Source organism: Nannobrachium achirus, assembly GCF_963921795.1.
Source record: "Nannobrachium achirus genome assembly, chromosome: 13".
NCBI classification, from domain to species: Eukaryota; Metazoa; Chordata; class Actinopteri; order Myctophiformes; family Myctophidae; genus Nannobrachium; species Nannobrachium achirus.
In genome coordinates, this window is record NC_137833.1 from 35971584 (window position 1) to 35994348 (window position 22765).

The 22765-nt window shown below is 43.0% G+C and overlaps 1 protein-coding gene across 1 annotated transcript in view; it reads right to left on the reverse strand.

Moving 5' to 3' along the window:
• The window catches only part of phactr2 (phosphatase and actin regulator 2), a 29118-nt gene extending 6643 nt beyond the window's left edge, over positions 1-22475 (reverse strand). The window contains exons 1-8 of the mRNA XM_080740444.1: positions 22285-22475; positions 11451-11636; positions 10013-10087; positions 9296-9424; positions 3898-4444; positions 3195-3376; positions 1641-1797; positions 549-604 (exon numbers count right to left, since the gene is read on the reverse strand). Of these exons, the coding sequence (XP_080596570.1) occupies positions 549-604; positions 1641-1797; positions 3195-3376; positions 3898-4444; positions 9296-9424; positions 10013-10087; positions 11451-11636; positions 22285-22330 (1378 nt within the window). The 5' untranslated portion in view covers positions 22331-22475. The remainder of the gene's footprint in view (positions 1-548; positions 605-1640; positions 1798-3194; positions 3377-3897; positions 4445-9295; positions 9425-10012; positions 10088-11450; positions 11637-22284) is intronic.
• Between the last annotated feature and the right edge of the window lie 290 nt (positions 22476-22765).

Genomic DNA, 22765 nt, shown 5'->3' on the forward strand with positions numbered 1-22765 from the left:
TTTATAATTGTTTATAAATGGCTTATTCATGAATAGTTCACTAGTTACTAACAATTTATAAATGATTATTAAATATAGTTATAAATGTTTAAATAAACATGTATTAACCGCTTGTTCATTCATTATTACTCATCTACAAGTTGCTTATTAATGTGTTATAAATGTTTATAAATGCTTTATAACAGGTCATTATTGTAAAGTGCTACCCTGTAAGTAGCATTGGTTCCTGGGTGTAGGGGGATGTTTTGGAAAAATCGGCCATACTGGGATGGGAAAACCCCATCTAGTTTAATGAAACACCACAGTCCCTACTCCCTACCAGCCCTGTCACTGAAATGCTGCACTTCTATACCATATTTCCGACTTAAATCTGGCTGGCTGTGCGTGTACTGTATGTCCCTATGTCCGTATGAGCACGGAACTCCATGTATGGAGATAACTAATGTCACAGACAGAACGGCCCATACAAGGAGATATGCACATGTGTCATGTTTGATACCATGCGAAGTGAGCACCATGAATTTCCGCCGCAATTCACCGTAACTCACGTCTCAGAATATTCCTCTGCTCCAGCTCTTCAGTGGTTGGTCTCTGACTCAAACGCCTGCCGAGAGAATAAAGACAAATCATCACAAGTTCATCATAAGATCGGGTTCATTCATAACATCTTGCAATCATAAAATGTTCACCCGCTGGCTCTGGCAGGAGACGGGAAACACATTAAACATGAAAGATAACCTTTCGCCAATTATTATTAGCCTTCACATTAAGCGTGTTTATAAAACACCCAACAATCCCAACACCTCTGGTCCACTTCACCAAGTATGAATGCACAAAGCCAAACATGATCAAATAGCCACAACGCAGCTGTAGAGGAAATATATTTAACAGCTGTGGATAATTGTGACCAGTTAGAAATGTCAGTGTGAATTGCAGTGTTATGTTATGATGAAGGCTGAGACCTGCAGCTACAGCTGAGAGAAGAACTCACTGTGTGTGTGTGTGTGTGTGTGTGTGTGTGTGTGTGTGTGTGTGTGTGTGTGTGTGTGTGTATATATATAGAGTGGCCGGTTCAAGTCCGGCACGGACCATAGTATGGAGTGGGTTCACCTACTGGGAAGTGGAACTGTGCAGAGGTGCCCTGTTGACCAAACCCTTAACTGCTGGGCCGCCGTGTGTTACGATGTGGTGTGAGCTTGCAGATTGGCTATTTCTTTTTTTAAAGATTTGTTTTTGGGCTTTTATGCCTTTATTGATAGGATAGTACAGGGGCTCTCAAACCTTTTTAAGCTGTGACCCCAAAATAAAAATATTTGAACTGGGGACCCCTCCCTGACAAGCACTTGGAATTGTAGGTATTACATTTACAGTAATGTGCCTCTAAATAAATATTGTGAAATAATTTACATGATGATTGTGCTGTCAAACAATGAAACTATAGGGAATCTATGAAGAAGTTGTGGGGGTCCCTGCTTCATCTCTCTCTCTCAACTAAGGGGTCCTTGGCCTGAAAACGTTGAAGACCCCTGCACTACACTGTAAAAGATAGGGTAAACATTGACAGTCCATTTGGTCGACACTCTGGATTTTACTGGGTATGGTTTCCTGCACGGCAAATGTCTGTGTGTGCAGCGCTGTACCTGACTAATTTGGAGCTTATCTGTTGCCGTAGGTCGAGTCTGTCTGTCTCTGAGCTGCGTGGTAGAATGTTCTTCTCCTCCAGCTCCCTCTGGCTGGGCCGGTTCCTCAGCTTGATGTTGAGGGTGTCCCTACGGCGGATCTTTGTAGCAAGGGAGCCTGGAATGCAGATACACAAGGGAAATGTGGCCCTGGGCTTCTGGAGCTCTTGCAATAAGATCTACACGGCAGCCAGCTGTTAGTAACCCAGAGGGTAATAGCGATGACAAAGGGCAGAAGGAGGGAGGCTTCTAAAAGTGGCATCTGAATAAATTAGTGCTTAATGTTATTAAAATGATTGGTGCTTTCAAGGCAGGCTACAACTTGGCGTTGCCTATCCTGGTTTAAAACAATTATTTCGAAAGTCATTGAAAGGATTTCAGGTCACATTATTATGAAAGAATAATCCAAACAATTATATTAATTCATTTGAGTCATTTGTACCAGATTATATTTAAACCTCTCACCGTACCAACTGCTTTGCTAAATTTACAGGATTATCCATCTCATCTGCATGCTACAGTTCAATGGGATGGCCACTAACTGTATATGTTATAATACAAAGAACTACATCATTTACTTCCCCATGACACACAATGAGCGTGCATGAGTCATTGTCTGAAATGTAAACAAAAACCTGGAGATGTACGCCCTGGCGGCACCATTCAGGAGCTAACTGATCCAGAATGCTGGAAATTGTTGAAAAATACAAAAGACGTTCACATCCACACCCATGATGGGGCAGGTGCTGAGCAAAAAATACTGTATATCGTCGTTGTCGGGTGGAAACCTCGTATCTCCAAGTTTAATTTTTTCGCAAATTAAAGCCCTGCTTCATCGTACAAGGCCGTCGCACAAAAGTAGTGAAAACAGCAGATCTAACACCTCGCGGTGCGAGGCGTTGTGTGCTTGTAGATCGGCTGTTTTCACTAGTTTAAATCGTTTTAAAAAAGATAAATACAAAACGGTTTTGGACATACAAGGTTTCCACCCGACAATGACGATATGTTACTAAGGAAAATGAACAAACGCTCACACACTGCTGTTTTCGGTCTACACACCCTTCATCAGACTGTCTGATGAAGCGTGTGTAGACCGAAACATCACACAGCACTTTAAGGGTGCAATAAATACTTTCCCTAGTTCAAATGGAGCCCAGCAGTGTGCAAGCGTTTGTTCATTTCCTGTAAAGTGTAACTTTCCCATAACCTCTTCTCCAGTCCACTCTGATACGTTGATGTTGCACGTCTCCAGCTGTTGAGTATCCAACATGTGTTTTATGAGTTAAATATAGGTGACATGTAGCCTTTGTGATTTGCTTACTGTATTCTTATATACCAGTGTTTCTCAAACTTTCAAATGTTAAGGTCCATTTGGATCCATTTGTACACAGTCAGAGTTACAGACTTGTATACAAACAGATATAAAGGAAACCACAGAGTCCCTGGAATCCACTTTGAAAAACAATGTTAAATAAATACAATGCTGTGATATAAACAAATAAGCTTGTCCCGTACTGCTTGTGAACTCATCCTCTTCTTCCTCTTCTTCCTCGTCGCGGTACAAGATGGGTCCGTCCGAGTCAGAGTCACTAGCCTGGCTGTCGCTGGTCCTCCGCCGGTCAGGGATCAGTGTCACCTCAGCCTGCTCCACATTCACGTGGGGTCCCTGCTTCTTCTCTGTGTCACCCTCCGATGGCCTAGTTACAAATACATTTGGGGTAAACTTATCTTGATTTAAAACATGAGAGAGATGGGAGGTTCAAGGTTTCAAGCCGTCTCTGAAATTGCTCAAACCTGATTATGTTCCATGCAGATGTTAAAATAAAATAACATGTACTGTAACTGCAAATGTATCTTTAAATTTGATATCTGTCACCACACCCTCAAAATAACAGTAAACTGAAATCAACTGCATAAATTATCAAGCCATTGTAATCAAGAAGATGATTGCAATCTTTGCATTTGTGAATCTTAAAATTAGCACCGCAAGGTGCCCTTGTTCAAAAACAAGTATGGTTGTTGGTCATGCGATCATTTTGGGAACTGATGAGTCTGCATGGCCTGTTACACCATCCATCTCAAATGAGACAAAAAGGAAAGGCTGTGCTTGTATTCTAACAGATGTGTAAGGCTGACCTTTTACTTCTATACTGGCCAGTGTATGACATGTGAATTATTATTTGTAATTAACTTGAGTTCCCCTCCAAGAGATCCTTACCTCTGACTGTTTTGTACAGTAGAGTCTGTTCCACCTGTATTCTTATCTTCTCCTGCTCCCTCGTCCCGGTCCCCTCCCTCCCCTCCTGCCCTCCCCCGTCTCTCCTCCTTTGGGGAGCTGTCTGTCTCTTCCTCTGTGAAGGAGGTGTCCTCCGTAGTAGTGTTGACGTGAGGAGTCCGATCTGCGGGCACGCAGAGGCCATTGACCTCCTTTCCCTCAGAGGAGGTACCATGAGTGGGCTGGGGCTCTGGGACGAGGCGGGTTTCGGCCTGGTTCTCCTCTGCCCCAGGGAGTGAAGCTACAGGTGTGGTGGTCCGGGCGGCTGAGGCAGGGGGCTGGGGCCTGATTCCTCCGGGAACACTAGCAACCTCCGGAGAGGGCCTGGGAATTACACTAGAGGAGGGAGAGGAGCTGGGAGTCTCTGATTTGCGTTTGGTCCTCCCTTCTGCTCCGGCTCCCTCCTTGGGCGCCCGGGAACGAGGGGTGGAAGCCGAGGAGGAGGTGGTTTTTGTTGCGCCTCCTGTCTTCTTTGGATGGGAAGTTTTGGCTGAGAAGAAGAGAGATAGAAAGAGAACCAAAGATAGATTGAGGCTATGATATTGTACGGTACTAACATACTACAACACATCAGACATCAGGTACCGGTAGTTGATATACAGTATGTAGCCACTTCTACTGAAATAAGTCAAATGACAGTTTGTTCAATTGGAAGTAATTTCACCCATATTATAAAACTGAGATGTTATAAAGTAACAAATCCCCTTTTACCACTTGCACAGTAGCATCCTGGTAGACCTTAGAACATGTTATGTCTGAATGTTTTAACTCTAATGTAATTTCTACATTTAATACCCAGATAAAGAACAGATTCCTTGGTCTGATGACATGGCTATCAGCCATGAAAAATCTTGGCTTACAATACTGCACAGCCCCTTGGCACAGAGGAGAGATATACAGTAGCATGGCAAAGATGCACTTAACAGTGAATCACCCATTGTGGATTCTCAAGCTCAGCCTGGGGACAGGGGTGATGACTAGAAGGTTCTCTAAACAGATATGAAGTTGCTATTGTACAAACATTTCCTATGACTACGCATAAATAAGTCTACATGAATGCCTATACACAATCACATGTCATGCACTACTCCAGGGTCTAGGTGGGGGTATGTGGTCAGGTTTAGGCTTTTGGCTCAGGGAAGAGGACACCCCTGCCTTATAACATGAGTACATGACAGGAACCAAATAATGTACCACTTTTTATTATTTTGTTTTCTATGGTATTTAGTGATTTAATTGTAATTTTATTTTTGCTTGTCATTTTCAATTTTACTGTAATTTTGAAATTTGACACCAGGAAGAATAGTCACCGCTGAGGCAGTGACTATTGGGGATAAACAATAAACAACAATAGGTTTAAACCAATGCTGTAGGTTACATCTCTCACTCACTCACTCACTCACTCACTCACTCACTCACTCACTCACTCACTCACTCACTCACTCACTCACTCACTCACTCACTCACTCACTCACTCACTCACACACACACACACACACACACACACACACACACACACACACACACACACACACACACACACACACACACACACACACACACACACACACACACACAAGATTAGTGCAGTGACGTATAACCCCAATGTTGACAAAATCTTGCCTAGCATCATGCCAGAATTGAAACCACACCCATGCGAGCATGCATGTAAGTGTCCACACACACAACCCACAAACACATGTACTGAACAGTTATTCAATGCAGTCCTTTACAAAATAGAGAAGTGTTCCAGAAATATTTTGTTTCTCTTCTGCTTTCTCACAGAGACTGAAAGGGAACTAGAAAAAGTGCTCCTCGGAGCACAGGTCTCCGCCAGGTCAGGTTGCAAAAATCGGCCCAATCCAGGTGGCACTAAAGCATGCATGTTTGAACTTTCACAGCAATCGGACACTGCATTCATGATTTGAGGCATTTTGTTCATAATATGCCACTCCAGCAAACTTTAGATGCCAATCTTAGCCAATCAGGATGGAATATGAAAAATCGGACAGATCTGTGTTGATGACGTGACTATAGAGATACAGAACATTTAAATATATTTTGCAAAGATTGGCCTCCTGGTGGCGCTATAACAGGCAGATCTGAAAAGGGTCGGGGGAGAGCTTCTGCTCTGGCATCCACCAGGGAGTGTGTGTGTGTGTGCACAGCTTCACATCGATCGGGCCAACTGTGCTGGAGATTAGCTGTTCACAGAGAGACAAACAGATAGACAGACAGACAGACGGACACACACACACACACACACACACACACACACACACACACACACACACACACACACACACACACACACACACACACACACACACACACACACACACGAACGGACGGACGGACTGACAGGGGGTAAAACCTAGTCTTGGCCACGCCTTCTGCCTAGCGGAGACGATCATTTCCTTTGCTTACTCACTTGACATGAAGCCCTTTCAAATGAGGGAGCATTTACAAGAAAGAAGGAAGGGGATTAACTAGCACTACGGACACAACAAGTTGACAGTTGTCATGGATGCACAAACAAGGCCACTACCACTTGTAGGAGGGTCACGGAAACACGGTTTCACAAACACGTTGGGGATGCATGGCGAGTCTGGAGCCTTCCTTATTTTCAGAAAGTAAGACGGGTGCATTCCACAAACAGGCAGACTTGCTGACACATACACAGGAAGATCCTTGGTGTTAATGTAACTCAGAGGAGTAAGGATCCATTTTCCGAGTTAAATTAACACTGGGGATTTTACTGTGTAGACAGAGATGAACACAGACAAACATACAGGCTCCAGTCCCAATCAGCCAAGGTCCCACTTACCAGTCCCACGACTAGTGTTGTTAGTGCTCCGAGTGTTCGTTTTAGCTTGTGCGGCTGTGCCTGTTTTGCCTGTGGTTTTAGCTGTCTTTTTAACACCTGAGGCGCCGTCCCTGTGCCTTGCAGTGCTTGTAGTGCTGCCTACAGGCTTGGAAGAGGAGGGTAACGTGGCGGTGTGCGGTTTTTTAGCAGCAACTTCTCGTGGCCGTGCCTGGCTACCCCGAGGTAGGGGTTTAGTATTGCGTCTCTCTGAGCGGGGTTGAGGAAGAGGCAGGTAAAATGTATAGGAGGGCGAAGGTTACGGTTAGGCAAAAGGAAAAGCCACAGATTGAGGATATAGGAAGAAAAGAAAGCACAAACAGGTCAGCAGACAAGTATGCAGTTAAGAGAAAGAAGAAGAGATGAAGAGGAGGCTGAGAGGTGCAAAATGGCTGTGTCTAAAATCACTGACTAATTCAGTACTCCCCCTATAGGGAGTTGTATAGGGGACTACATGCATTGTGGGATAAATGTAGTCATCATTATACATTCATATCGCTATAGTGTAGTAGGGAGTTTCATACACAGCCAGAGAGTGGATGATATTGATCTGTAGTCCAGAACATTTCATCTTTGGGAATTGTAGGAAGGAAGAAGATATTTTACTTGGCTACTTATTAGCCTTAGAAGTATTTAAATTTGTTGTTTATTTATTTTCAAAGAATTCCTCCACAATTCCCCCAATGTATATATTATACTCCCTGTCAGTGCCAACCCCTAATGTTTGGTCTGGGAATGGTGTAGAACAGAGGTCTTCAACAAGGGGTCCGGGACCCCTAGGGGGTCCTCTGAGTAGAGGGGGGCCGCCAAATCTTTATGTGATAGAAGCTTTTTTTCTACTTTTATTAACCACTTGAACCCTAGTGTCCACTGTCCATATTCTGAGAACGTTATAGCCAAAAATAGCAGATCTACAAGCTCACAACGCCTCGCAGTAGATTGGCTATTTTTGGCTTCCCTTGGTGTAAAAGGGAAAAAAGAGCACACTAAGTACAGAGTGAAAAGTCAGGTTTATTAAGTATTGACGGTTCAAGTGGTTAAATATCTGAAAACACAAATTGACATGAATCCAAAATACACTGATGATCGTGCTGTCAAACAATGAAACTAGGCCTATACTGTATGGAATCTATGAAAAGGTAGTGGGGGTCCCTGCTTCTTCTCTCTCTCCACTAAGGGGTCCTTGGCCTGAAAACGTTGAAGACCCCTGGTGTAGAACAACCACATGTCTTCAGCGGGAGGGCTTAATGCATGCAGAGGAACACGCTGTCCATCCTATTTCCGCTCCTTGCTGAACAGTCGCCCCAGCTAACTTGTAGGAGTCGCTACTAGTGCAACAACAGAGATCACCCTCCCCTGCTGACTTCCCATCCGTGAACACCAGCCAATTGTGTTCACTGGAGCGCAGGTACTTTACCCCTGTGCTGCCCGGGCTGCTAGTGCATTAGTCATGTCCATGTGTCTGCTATGCTCCACACCGCTGCCTTTTTGAGGATATTGACAAATAGACAAACAGGTCTCCTAATGGCTACGAGTTCAATGCTAACAGGATTGAGATGAAAACAGTAAAACACTTTAGCGGCATCAGATAGTAGACCAGTGGGTGGTCTCCTGAGGTAGGGGAAGGCATTAGGTCATTATTGCTCTATTTAGCCGGTGCATGCATGCTATAGAGGCTTATAATGGGTATATATATTTGAACACATTAGCCAAGGTCAAGGCTCCCAAAGACGAACCAATGTCATTCAGTTTACTGCTGGTACACAAACAGTTCAGTCTATAAGAGAGGATATACAAAGGAATATCTGTCTAATATAGTTTCACCATTTAGTGGTAAGTATGGAAATTGGTCTTTGGACCTGCTAACCGTATGTTTACGTATATAAACACGGTTTTATGAATGAAAGTGTACCTGTAAACCTGTCACATGGTTACAGGTTTACTTGAAATGAAATAAAACTGCTACCTGACTCCATTGTTGTCCTAGAATTGGTCATTAATCCAGCATCAGGAAACCATGCAATGAACGCTAAGCCAAGGCTTCAGAAATCAAGTGTAAAACCATGGTTGAGCCCATAGAGCTTAATTTACACAAAATTTCAAAATGGTGTCCTTTGTGAAAATAGATAAATAAACAAACATAATTCTCAAGCTAACCAGCCTAGCTTAGCATGAAAAATGTCTTTGTTATTGATGAGTGGAACAAACAATAAAGCTTGCACGCTAAAAGCTGGTGCTGGGCAGAGGTCAGAATAGAAATAAATAAAAACTTCTGCACACTGGGTCAAGCTCCATGGTTTAAACGTGTATTGGTTACTTAAACCATGACCTAGTGTGCAGACTTTATTATTTTAGTTTTTGATGAGTGACATTGTTGTGTGACAGACCATGAATTTGGCTTATGGCCCCAGATTCATTAAAACCCTGGACACAGTCCTAACAGAAGCTAGTAGATTGTTGGTAGATTGTTGCAGTCACCTGTGGAATCCTCAGTGCTAGGTGGCCCAATGGTGCGTTCCTCTGATTGCGTCTCTGGCAACTCAATGTCCACTCTCACTTCCTCTGCCATGGCATGGCCGTTCAGGCTCTCACTGCTGACTGGCTCATCTGATGGAGAGCAAACAGAGTGTGATCAGCAGTTAGTTAATCGACAATCTCAGTTTCTGGAGGTTTAACAACTCCAGTCCCGCTGGACATGGAGTTCTGCTGGCTTGTATTCAAGCACTCAGTTAACATCAGGTGAATTCAAAGGGTAGACTCTAGAATCTATCGATTTGGTGTACGGACGTACATACGTTAACGATGCCACACCAAACACATGCCTAAATGTGCTCATGTGTCATGAGTTTCAAAATCAATCCATATTCACATGGTACTCATTTTGCTCTTACTTCATACTTGAGGTGAGGTCAGGGTGGGGTCTAAACATGACATTAGAATCCATGTTATCGGCCAGCAAGGCCTGGGGCATTTGACCATGATTGGTTGCACTAGTGCAATAGCAGCAAAGGTTAGGTTTTCTCAACTTCGACGCTATGCTTTTTGCTGTTGAGCATCCCAGCGCTGTGGAAAAGTGTTGAGGCACGTCTCCATAGACTTTTCATTGAGACTCGATGCTCAATCAGTACGTGCCAATGTTGTGCCGCTGCTGTTGTGAATTGGGCGTAAGAATAAGTGGATGAGTGTCAGATGAACCTTGATCAGGGATGAGGACTCCTCTTCTGATGAGCTCCTCTCTGGTCTGCCGGGTGGAGATCTTCCTCTCTAGAACTGAAAGACAAACATTTCAGACAATTTACATAGCAACACAGAGGGGGAAAACAAGAGGTTCTTTCTCCCTAGAGCTGAATACTACAGCTACAGAGAGGACATTTCACATAAAAGTATGTTTTGAGAAGAGATCAAATACTTGATTATGGTCAACGGATGATAAGAGGTTGAGAGTGTACAAACATAATTGTTTACATTTGTACACTCCCAGAGTTAAATTAACACTGATGTTGCTGGCTATGGACAGGCTAAACCTGCCCATATAATATGTCACTTCCTCTGAATTCTACTGTGGACAGACTGTATACATACAACTTTAGCCTCAGGGCAAGACTACAGTGACATATGCTAATCACTCTCTCTTACACATTGGTTTCTCTCTTAACACTGTCTTTCTCTCTTACAGTATGTCCATGTCTAGTGGGCAGATGTCAGTGACCGAAACATGAGGGAAGGAAGGTCTTTTATTTTTTTTTAATTGTCACCTGACTTCACCCTCTCTCTTTTATGTGTCCCTCTAACTTTCATACCTGGAGGGTAACCTGAGACCAACTAGGCAAGACAGGCAAGTATGACGCCTACCTAAATATGGAAACATAATAGAGGGAAGATCAGATAACTGACTGGCCATAAAACAGGGGAAGAGTCTTTGCTTTCTTTTATTGTCTTCAGTTGCTTTTCATTCCTTAACCCAATTTAGACAACATGTTAAACAAATACCGGTAGACCTTTACAGTAGCCTTTTTGACATGAAATACTTAGGGTAAACAAAAAGTGATATTATGGTGATAATTACGGCAATTACAGTTCAAACAGAGTCAGGGCAATTGCATGTTGGCTCACTGGAAAGGATCTGCTACACTAAATGGAAAACGTACTATTTTGTGTCAATGTGTCTGCTGTTAAAAATGTCTATTGTAATACATGACCGGATACTGGGGTATAGTATACGTCAATTTATTTTAGAGCGTAATATAAACTGTGATACATGATGTTGTCCACTTATATTTATATTTTTAGAACTGAGGATGGGGAAGAATACCACGATACCTGGTGTTCCTGTTTTGATTTATTTGATTCTTTGTCAGATATTTTGTGCACAACCTGTGTGTTGTGCAGTAGTGTTGTAATCATCCTTGATCATTAAAAAGCTCCATCAAGAATGATGTGACAATGATATTATTCACCCGATCCCACTAATATTTTTAGGTTTATTACAAACTGAATTGTGGTTGAGATATCTACTGTTGCTATGGGAGCCAAATCCATTGGGCATACGGTACATACTCTCATTCCATCAAAAAGGACTTGCTTTTTGTACAGTCAAAACAGAGTAGAAGAACACACACAGTCAGGCACCAACCTTTGGAGAGGTCCTGGAACTTGTCGCTGGTCTTTTTCTTCCTCCATTTCCAGGGTTTGAACAGTTTCCCTAGCGTCGAGAGCTTCCCACGCGGCTGCCGCAAGGCCGGTGCATTCTGGGCCGGTGTGGCGCTGCCCACCACCACATCACAGTTGGCCAATGAGGATGATTTCTCCAGTCCATCCACTAATACACACACACACACACACACACACACACACACACACACACACACACACACACACACACACACACACACACACACACACACACACACACACACACACACACACACACAGAGAAGTCAGTGATCAGCTTACTTGTTAGGAAATGCATTCCAACAGGCATAGCGTGCCTGCAGCAGGTCTCACAACACTTCCATTAAGACATTTTGACCTATACTAGTGTTGGGTGGGACACAGGTACTTGTTGACGACTATCCCTGCCTGCCCTGAAGCTCATGAGCTCATAATCTCCCATGGCCAACCTGGGTGGAATCCCTATTGCTGTTTGGTCTAGATGTTTGGTTTGGTTTCCCATGTGCGAGACCCAGGTTTGGATCCCGGGTGTTACAGTTGCAAATGACTCTCTTGTAGCTTTAATAATGGAACAAACTATCTAGAGATGTTCTGATACCGATACCAGTATCAGAAAAGCTGCCAATGCTGCCTAAAATGCTGATAGCAAATATGCCAGTCTATGCCAATCCAATACCACGTAATTTATCACATGATATTCCGTTTACAGTACAGTATACAATTAGGCCTATTTTGTATTTTTCACTTCAGTTTATGTTGCACTACTGTTTTTTACACTTACTGGACTATTTCGATTATTTTTCCTATGTGTGGCTGCACTTTAACAATTCTTAATGGAATTGTCATTTATTCCTAGATAATTGTTTATTACACACTGGTATCGGATTGGTACTCTATCGACCGATACACAAGTTGCTGGTAACGGTATTGGAAAGGGAAAACAAAATTGTATCTCAACATCTCTACAACAACTATCAAATATTGACAACTTGAGCCCATAAATATAGGCATAAGCATTGGCCTTCAAAAGCCCATACCGTATCTGTAAAGTTTTTAAGGAGGAAATATGTGACTTGGATTAAAGCAACAAGTTATAAGCTATTGGATTCTGTGAGAAAAAGGGGATCATTTGGAACTTTAGCACAATTTCAATTTAGTGTAGAAGTGAGTGATAAGGATGGATAGCTTTTCATTAGTCAAAGAAATAACAGGTTTTCCAATATTATACATAACACGAAATGGAAACCGTTTTCCCCCAGTCATAGCAAGTTTTTTTCCTCCCTGTGTGTGTGACTGTGTGCGTGCGTGCGTGACTGTGTGTGTGTGTGTGTGTGTGTGTGTGTGTATCTTGGCTTGATTCTTGTCCTTCTCTGGCTCCTCCCCTTCCTGTTGGAAAGTTAGAAGTCTGCCTGTCCGCCAATTTGTTTGTGTGTGTGTGTGTGTGTGTGTGTGTGTGTGTGTGTGTGTGTGTGTGTGTGTGTGTGTGTGTGTGTGTGTGTGTGTGTGTGTGTGTACTTTATGTGTGTGTGTGTGTGTGTGTGTGTGTGTGTGTGTGTGTGTGTGTGTGTGTGCTCCATGCACGCCGGAACCTTGCAGAGGAAGGAGAGGTGGTGTGTGTTTCCTCACTCTTTAGGCAGTGGGAGGTTTCTGCCTCTGCATTAACTCTCCCTTCAATGGCACTAAAAACAATACTCAGCACCTCCAATGTTTGGAGTCCTGGCTTATTGTCTCCACCAGCCCAAAGGCATGGGGAGACTATGTTTTCACCCCTGTCCGTCCGTCCGTCTGTTACCAACTAATCTCGGGCGCCGTTTGCTTGGTCTCGGCCAAACTGTGCACACACACTCCCTGGATGCCATTTCAGAACCTCCGTCCCAATTTTTGTCAAACTCCTTTTTTGACAGTACTCCTACAGATTTTGTCCAAAAACCTCGCACATCTGTAGACAGTATCTCTAGTCATGTGATCGACACAGATCTGTCCAATTTTCCATATTCAATCCTGATTGGCTAAGATTGGCTTCCAAAGTTTGTAAGATTGGTCGGTTTTGAACAAAATACCTCAAAGCCCGAACGCAGCATGCCATTTTCGTGAAATTGTGCACACAGCCACACACACATTCATATAGAATATTAGGCTACACAGAATGTTATGTTGTTTAATAGAATCAACATTTATTAAACAATAGACAATATATTTGTAAGATTTTATGCAGTATTTAACTAATTGTAGTGTTGTGGTACTACAAAAGACAGGATGCAGGCAGCATTGCAAGACATAGTAGTAAACACATGTTAACAGTAACTACAGTGCATAGTGTACAGTATGAACTGCAATGGGCAAAAAACGAACTTACATGGGCAAGAATAGCCTACAGTATAAGGAACATCCACTACTCCTCTAGCTCAAGGTAAAGGTCAATTGTTAAGCCAGTAGGAAAAAGAACTGGAAGGCTTAAGTCTGTGTCTTTGTCATTTCCCTCTATTGAGTTTAGGCAGACCTACCCTCACTTCCTCTCCAAACGCTCACACACATCTGTCACAGAGGAAAGTACCGTAGGAAATAGTACCAATTACAGTTCGTCGTGTAATGAAGGACAGAGCCACATGACGGACGGACAACGAAGCAGGAGAATGAGAAGTGTGTCATCGGTCACGTGATGGCTTTCATCAGTGACTCAATGTAAGGGACCAGTCCTGCCAAGAAGTTCTCAAACTGCCTGTTTAACCAGATGAGAGACACATCTACAAGCTTGCGACACGCTGTGAGCTTGTACATCTATCGTCTATTTTCTGTGAATACTGTACATTTGGTGTAGAGGGGAAAAAAAAGGAGAGGACCAAGTATATAGGGCTTATGTTGTTAAAGCACACAAATGCTCACTGTTCCTAAGATTGGTGATGGCCTGAGTAGAGATTGTCAGGGACATGTCAGTAGACAGGATATAACACATATCACCCAGTGTAACCCAACTAGAAACATGTGCTGCAGATACTCTACAGTATTTAATGTAACGACCCTACTTGAACTCACTGCCCCTGGTTTTGCAAGGAAGTGAAACTGATTAAATCAGATATTTCACATTCTTCATTTCACATCACATCCAGAAACAACATTAAGTGGGCTGTCATAGCAGAACTCCTCTGTGGTGTGCTGGATATACAGTTTTGAAACAATTCATATTAAATAAGGTTAATAAAGAAGGAAACGGCTCGGACATGCATCTAGACCCCACCAAAAACAACAACATGGAGATCGAAACCAACAGGGAGAACCAGGAAGAGAGTCCAGTGCACTCTCTCCCAAGACACCAATCTTTCTCAAGCACAAACACAAACACAGATAGTCCGCCCATTTCCTGTTCCTATGTTGATATCAAATCACAACAATAGGTGCATTTCAGCAGCTTCTTTGTGCGCAGATCCTCTAATGACATGGGGAAATCAGTAACAGCAATTATCATCGCCATTAACCTCCACTATGGAACCACTACTGGGAACCAACTAGGCACAATAGATTGACTTGTTACTGCCAGGAGGGGAGGGGAGAGGAGAGGAGAGGAGAGGAGAGGAGACACAGGGACACTATTGCTAAAATGACGAGGAGGAAAGACAGACAGACAGTCTGATAAGTAGTAGTAGAAGGAGAAACTCAAACAGGAAACAGATGGGAGATTGTAGGAGCCAGGGAAGTGAGGATGGAGTTAATGAAAAGGTTACAGGTGGACAGTCAACAGCATAAACTAGCTATGATCCAAGTTCAAGTTAATGGAGCAGACCAGTTGTAGTTTGTACAAAGATGTCATCCTTCTCAAGTGGAATGAATCACTCCTCTCTGTGCTCTCCACACTGCTTTGGTGCTTACAGTTCACCGCCACCTCTATCAAACCTTCTGACCTGACAACTAATATTGGTATGACCAAAGGTTCTGACACCAAAGCAGTTAGTTAGTCTTTGTACCTGGCAGTGAAACAATATGCTTACTCGGACTCCAACAGGAAATGTCATGAATATGGTCAGTGCTGCTCGCTAACCATTCGACCACAGAAGCACAGCATGTAGCAGTAATATTTGAAGCTGAAACAGGAATACTGCAAGAAGCCACACATGAAGCACACACTCAGCTATGCACATCTGTAGCCAAATCTGAAATCTCACATATCAGGTAGCGGACCAAGATAGAAGTGGTAAGAAGAGAGTGGGAGAAGGCTAAAAGCATTCCACGCCAAGGTTTTGTCCCCCCAATATGTCTCATGCTTAATACTGTCTCGAGGGGCACATAGGCAAAGTATTAAAATGGAAATTCATTCGTTAGCTTGGCCATTTGTCTGCTTTAGTGCATCAAGACTACAGAATGTCTGAGTCTTGCAGGTTTAGGTCAATCCTTCCTATCACTTTGTGTATGTCATTAAACAATCAACCCCCAGTTTTGATTAGTCCGCAAGCCTCCATGATATCATGCTGGTTTTCACACCAAAGCATTTTATTATAAAAGCCATGAGTCATGAGTAATATTTGATGATGTCATGCTGCAAGATTGAGCCAGGATCAGAGCTGAGTGGGAAAATCAAAAAGATTTTTTGATACCACTTTCTATTATTGGAAATAAATAATAAAAACTATGACTTGTGAGAATCTAGCAATCCAAATGTGCTCTTCGTGTCGAGATCTTGATCCCGTCTTCAATGCGCTGAAAAAGCTCCACCAGCCTACATTAAAGACATCATATCACATTTTAACAAATCCTCATTCACAATAGAACAATAGTATTCAAATTACAAAGTAACCAAATTACTGTTTAAGGAGTTATTTATACTGCTGGTTTGCTTTGGTACCTAGTAAAATGCTCAAATAATTGAAAATTAAGTCTTTCCCGTAATCACTGGCAGGATTTTATAATAAAATATGACAGGATTAAAACAGGCATATTGTGCCCATTATACTGGTGACTATGAAGCAAAGCATGCAGCACGAACAACATGCGTTGAGAGGAGGAGGGGAAAGGGAGAGGCTTCCTTTCCTCAGTCACCAGAGGGGAGGGAAGAACATACCCGCACAAACATAGGAGGGGATGCGGGGAGAACGAGAGGAGAGGAGAGAGGGAGAAGTGAAGAGAATAAGAGCGAGAAGTAGCCGCACGAAAACGGAGAGAGGGGAAGAGGAGGAGACAGAGAGGGAGTGGGGGGAGCAGATGGTTGGCAAGGAGGGAGTAAGGGAAGAGGAAGAAGAGGAGGGGAGAGGCGAGGCGAGCAGTGGTGTAAAGTAACTAGTAACATTTTGAGGTATTATGTATAGTTTGTACTTTACTTGAGTATTTCAAATGGCAATTTCCAATATATACTGTACTTTCACTTCACTATATTTACTTTAGTCACTAGTTACTTTGTAGAGTGATTATTATTACAAAACATACATTAAACACTTCAACCCTATATACCCATTCGGGCATTTGAAAATAGCCGATCTACAAGCTCACAATGCTTCACGATGCGAGTCATGTGACGCATTGCGAGCTTGTAGATCTGCTATTTTCAAAAGATTTTTATATATTTGAAAACTTGAAATGGAATATTCTGCACAATTGATGCCATTGCCAATACTTTTGTACTTTTACTCAAGTACATTTTGAATTATGAACTATTTTTGCATTGCAGTGTTGTTTTTACTAAAGTAAAAGATTTTTTCCACCACTGGAGGTAGAGGAGGGCTGCTGGACTGGAGAAGTGAAGAAAGAGGGGAAAGACGAGGCATTACTGGGCATCGGTTGTGGTTGTAACACTCAGGTCATTTCTTCCATTTCCAAAGACTTTCTCTGGAGCATGCAGGCCACCATTAACACACAGCTGCCTTCATACTGGAAATCTCATAAGACACTGTTTCCCAAACAGTGGGTCTGGACAAAATGTTTGTTCCCATTTCCCAACATTTTGTTTTTAATTACTATTATTTCAAAACATGATGAAGATTTTTATGAATATTGTTTTTTCTAAGTAACTTCAATAACAAATCTAAGATTTTCCATACATTGGAAAACAAACGTTTGATAAGTAGTGAAAATAGACAATGTACAAACTCACAACGCCGTACGAAGCGACACGTTGTGCGCTTGTAGATCTGCAGTTTTCACTAGTTTGCGTCCCGGGCAAACGTCTAATTTCTCTTTTGGGTCTCCAGCTAAAACGTTTGGGAACCACTGTCATAGATAAGACCTAGTAGCTGTCTAGCCGAATTAAATTGTATTTTTGCTTTGTCGGCTGTGCCACTCTGCAGCTATTTTCAGCCAGCAACACCTCCGTATGACCGAGTTACAAAGTATGATGGCGTGCTGTTGCCAGAGACAGCTGTTAATGATGACTAGAGCACATGATGATATGATACCGTGTATCAGCCAACAGTCATAACTCACTGGAAGGCAGTGGAAGCCCTTTAGTTATTAGCTTTCATGCTAATGGAGTGCTAATAAAACACAGTCAGTTTATCATTTTCGTCTTTGGCTGCAGCACTCAAACTTAACATTAGGCCTATGTACTGTACATTGTGTTGCATATTGACATTGGCCAATTACTGATACCGTATCTCTGTTTGCCTGGCTGACCTTAGGGGTCGTTCCCACCGGGAAAGATGAAGATAAAGATAAAGATAAAAAGTCTTTCTCAATTGAAGTGGATGGGAGTGGGTGGTATGGTCCAGTGTGGACACTACCATCCACCTCAATAGAGAACGATATGTTTTATCTTTTTCTTGCCCGGTGGGAATGACCAATTATTTGGGGTTTCAGTGTGCATACTCCAGCACTGCCTAATCATACAGAGACACCATGTGCCGCCACAGATACAGTAATTGATAACATATCTCATAAATTCAAAAATAATTGTTTAGTCAAATACTGCAGAGCGTATTTACAAACCCCCAAGTCCCTTTTTATTCTTCTGCTATGTTCTTGGTTGAGTTGAGCTCTAGTTGTGATCTTGTAGCTAACCATTTTAACATTTTTAACCACTTTTAAATAATACATTTTGGATCAGACACTGACAGTGGAAGTAAAATCAAGCATTGCAAGCTGATAAACATCCCAATTTTATCTGGCATGATATTGCAGATCTGAAGACAGCAAGAATGAATAGTGAAAACAGCTAAGCCAGGGGTGTCCAAAGTGCGGCCCGGGGGCCAAATGCGTCCCGAGGACAAATTGTATACGGCCCGCAGCTTCATTCCTAAATTGTATTATAAACGGCCCACCAGCACCGTCAATCAAGAATATTTTCCCAGAGTATGATTTGTCAGGATTGTTTCCTGTTGTCTCATTCTGAAGGGGTCAAAGAAAGGCTATTATTTTTTACCTTGCACGTCGGTTACATTTGGTATTATGTGAGTTATTCATTTGTGTTTTGTTCCGAGCACACCTGACAAAAGACTATTGCGATGCATATGTATGTGACTTTGTTATGGTCCGACCGAAACCTCCGCTCCAGCCAATCTAATGTAGCCCCCTTTGAAAAAGGTTTGGACACCCCTGAGCTAAGCTCATAGTGCCCACGCTTGGCTCCTGCGTCGCCAATTTGCGCATGCGCGCACGGTTGCATTTCGTCCATGAGTATCCTGAATTTCAAATGTATGCCCATGACTTGCTGGCCAGCACCTTTGTGTTTAATTACTGAATTAAATGATTGTAAAATGTTCAATTTGAAGCTACGTATGCAACTTGACCAGACTTTTCAAGATTTGGGGTACACTACAGTACATCCCTGCGTACAATGCATCATTCCCTGCATCCAACCAATGACAGACTGTATTAATAGGCATAACCAGGACTCAAGCGAGAAAGAATATATTGTAGGCTATGACCACATCACTTTCCTGTGCAATTATAGGAGACATTACATTTCATAGCTGTATCACAAATAAGGCTGTGACATTGTACTATGCGTTATGTGTCCCAAAGTTCAGGCTATTTATATTTAAGCATTCAGCTGAAGGAAATTAAGTCATTGGTTGTTATCCACATCATTTGGAGGATTACACATGATCTTGAATAGACTGTTAGCCTCTAGTTAATTGAGCACTTTTGCCACATTTTTGCTTGAGTTATCTACAAAAAAAAGAAAGAAGCATGCTTATTGTATTGTTATTGTAGTGTGGGGTGGGGTGGCTCAGAGTAGATGACAGAGTACAGCATTTTGCAATGGGCCTGGTGTAAAAGATACACTACACCACTAAACGATACCCATGTACCTGACAAAATACTTTAAAAACGTCAAGAATGTCCAGAGGGAGTGCCACAGATCACGTTCAACCCAGAGTCAACTCAAACAAAGGGTTGTGGAACGCCTTACCGAAGGCCTTAAAGGAGTGCCAATCCCTAACATCCTTTAAAACTGCCCTGAAAAACCACTTACAGGTGGCAGCCGCTCGTAACTGGTAAAAATAAACCTAGCCCTACCCTCCTCCTGACCTTTCTATTGTAAATTCTTTTTGCACAGTTTTTTGTTTGGTTTTTCTGACGATATCTACTGCATAGTACTGTGTTCTATCCGTCTGTCATTCAATGTTATATGAGATACATAAAGGTTTCCTGTGTAAATACGCCGAAAAGCTTATTAGGATCTCCTTTTAGTTGACCTTGTACCAGTGAACTGTACTGTCATGAAACTGTACCTTTTCCTATGCAAACTTAAATAAAGTCTTCAATCAATGAATCAATCAATAGCTCCAACATCTGGTTTTGTCCAGTCAAAAACCGATGGAAAAAACATGTTAAAAAATGTCCGGGCGCTATTATTGAATCCGTAGGAGACGGTGAGGGAAGGAGCGCTTCTTTTCCCTTCACCAGCGTCGGCAGGTTATAGCTACAGTACTCACCAGTGTCAGGGTTACTGAGGTTAGGTTTAGGCATAGTTTTACTGAGGTTAGGGTTAGGGTTAGGTAGGTCACGTGGTCTTTCTCCAAACAGTCTGAAAAGGTGGCGGGACCAAATCAGTTAGTGAATGTATACTTTGTCCGTTGTACGGTGCCGCTGCCGCGCACGTGTTGCGACGCCTTGTGAGCTTTTGAAGCGTGGTTATTTACTGTCACCACACAGACACACACGTTTAGTGTTAGGGGAGAGGAGAAGTGCTCACTGCTGAACAACAGTGAACATGGCTCCGCGGTCGCTCCGGTTGCTGTACCGATTATACTGAAGAACACAGCCATAAAATAGGTGCAGAACATGGGATGGAGAAAGCGAGACTTTGGATACTAATCTTCGATGGCTTGTTTGTTGAAAACTTTAATAATTTTTACACTTACAACTGCAAGTTTTAAAAATTGTTTTCTAAATTCGCATTTTACCTCAGGGTCCCATTGGCCAAGCTTCGCAGGACGCGCTGTGATTGGCTAGCGGGACGCTTGATGAAATTACGGTAACTCATTAATAGCACTGCTCACTTCACACTAGGAGTGATTTTTTTTTTTTTTACTTGATGATAAGTGACCCCTTTTGTGATACTTTGACTCGTTTTAGAAAGACTATCCCGTTAGACAAAATCAGGCTACTCTTCAGTAGGCCTACATCCGCTCAGTGAACTTGGCTACGGGCAGCTGGCTCAAGTGAAACATTGCAGGGGCTACAGTACTTTTCAGCAACAACAAGCTATCTAAACAACCCTGTAATCTTATTATGCAACACTTAATTATCCAGAGCAGTCTACTTCTTTAGCCTTTCACTGGGCTTAAACAACTTCTAATAAAGCCCTCAACATCAAAGCCATCCGGACCGTTATTATGTTTATGTAGATTCGCAAAAACAATACACTCAGTCACGTCACTAATGTGACGGTTCACGGTTGCTTCTGTTGCTTGGTTTGGTTGAACACCCCAGCATCCATATTCGGGGCTGGGAGGTGCATTAGACAAAATAGAAGACCTACAAGCTATTTTGAGCTGCTTTTGTGGCGTAGAGATCTGTTGGAAAAAAGGGGGGAAAAGCGGTCCAAGTACAGAGCCAACTTACGTAGCTCTGGTCCATAGCGTTAGAAGGAGTTCTCCTTAACGCTATGTCAGTGATAAGCCCTTGAGCTCACAGCCACGGTACCCCAGGCTGCCCAGCCTCTCGTCTATAGTGAAAATAAAAAATACACTTTTGCTAGTCACCAAAACAAAGACGGTTCTAAGATGTCGAAAGCCTACTTTCCTTATTGGGAACACTCGGAGCCCCCCAACTCACGACTAAAATACACCTTTTGACCAGAAAATAAAACATTTCACCGGAAGTTTTAGCTACTCCACACTGCCCTCTACAGACCAGTCAATAGAAAACTCCATTGACCAGATTTTGCCTTCCGGTGAAATATATTGTATTTTCTGGACAAAAAGTGTATTTTAGACGTGAGGTTGGGGCTTTCGAGTGTTCCCACTGAGGAAAGTAGGTTGTCAAGACTCTAGAACAGTCTTGGTTTTGGCGAGTAGCTAAACTGTATTTTTAATTTTTACTACAGACGAGAGGGTGCGCAGCCTTTCCTTCGGGCGCAGGGATCATCGGGTGACATAGCGTTAAGGAGACCTCGTTCTTCTAACGCTATGGACCAAAGCTAGTACAGAGCCAACTCCAGCTATAGACCCAACCAAGTCTGGACTGGAAGGTTTAAAAGTGGTTAAGTTTAGTGATGCAACATCATGTTAGGGCGCATAAAAGTCGCAAATGTAGGTTATGTGCAGTGCACTCGTTTCTTTGTCAATGGAGATGGATGGTAGAGAAAGACTAGACTTCCTTCCTGCATAAAGATAGCGGAATGCGTGCGAGAGGCAGACAGCACTCACCGCTGGCGGTCTGTTGAGACACGGCAGACACGGCTGTCTGACCCATATTGTGTCGTTCTCCGGCGGACCGGGGGGACCACCGGGGCCGACGACCAAGCCCACGATCACGCCGTTCTATCACCGCCAAGAAGAGGTCCTCCTCGCCATCGCCGCGCCCGGCGGTTCATTTCAAAGTTCTTCTTCAGGCCGTGGCGTTGATGGGTTGCTCAAGTCTGGCTGAGTTGTTGGAAACTTAGTTCAGTGGGTCGCTGCTGGCTGCTACTACGCAGTCACTTCCCCCCACCCTCCCTCGTGTGTGTGTGTGTGTGTGTGTGTGTGTGTGTGTGTGTGTGTGCGCGCGTGCGTGAGTGTGTGTGTGCGTGCGTGCGTGCGTGTGCGTGTGTGTCAGTGGTGGAAAAAGTAGACCTACTCACATTTGACTTAAGTAGACCTATATCAATACTGCAATATATAGAAATACTCTATTACAAGTAGAAGTCCG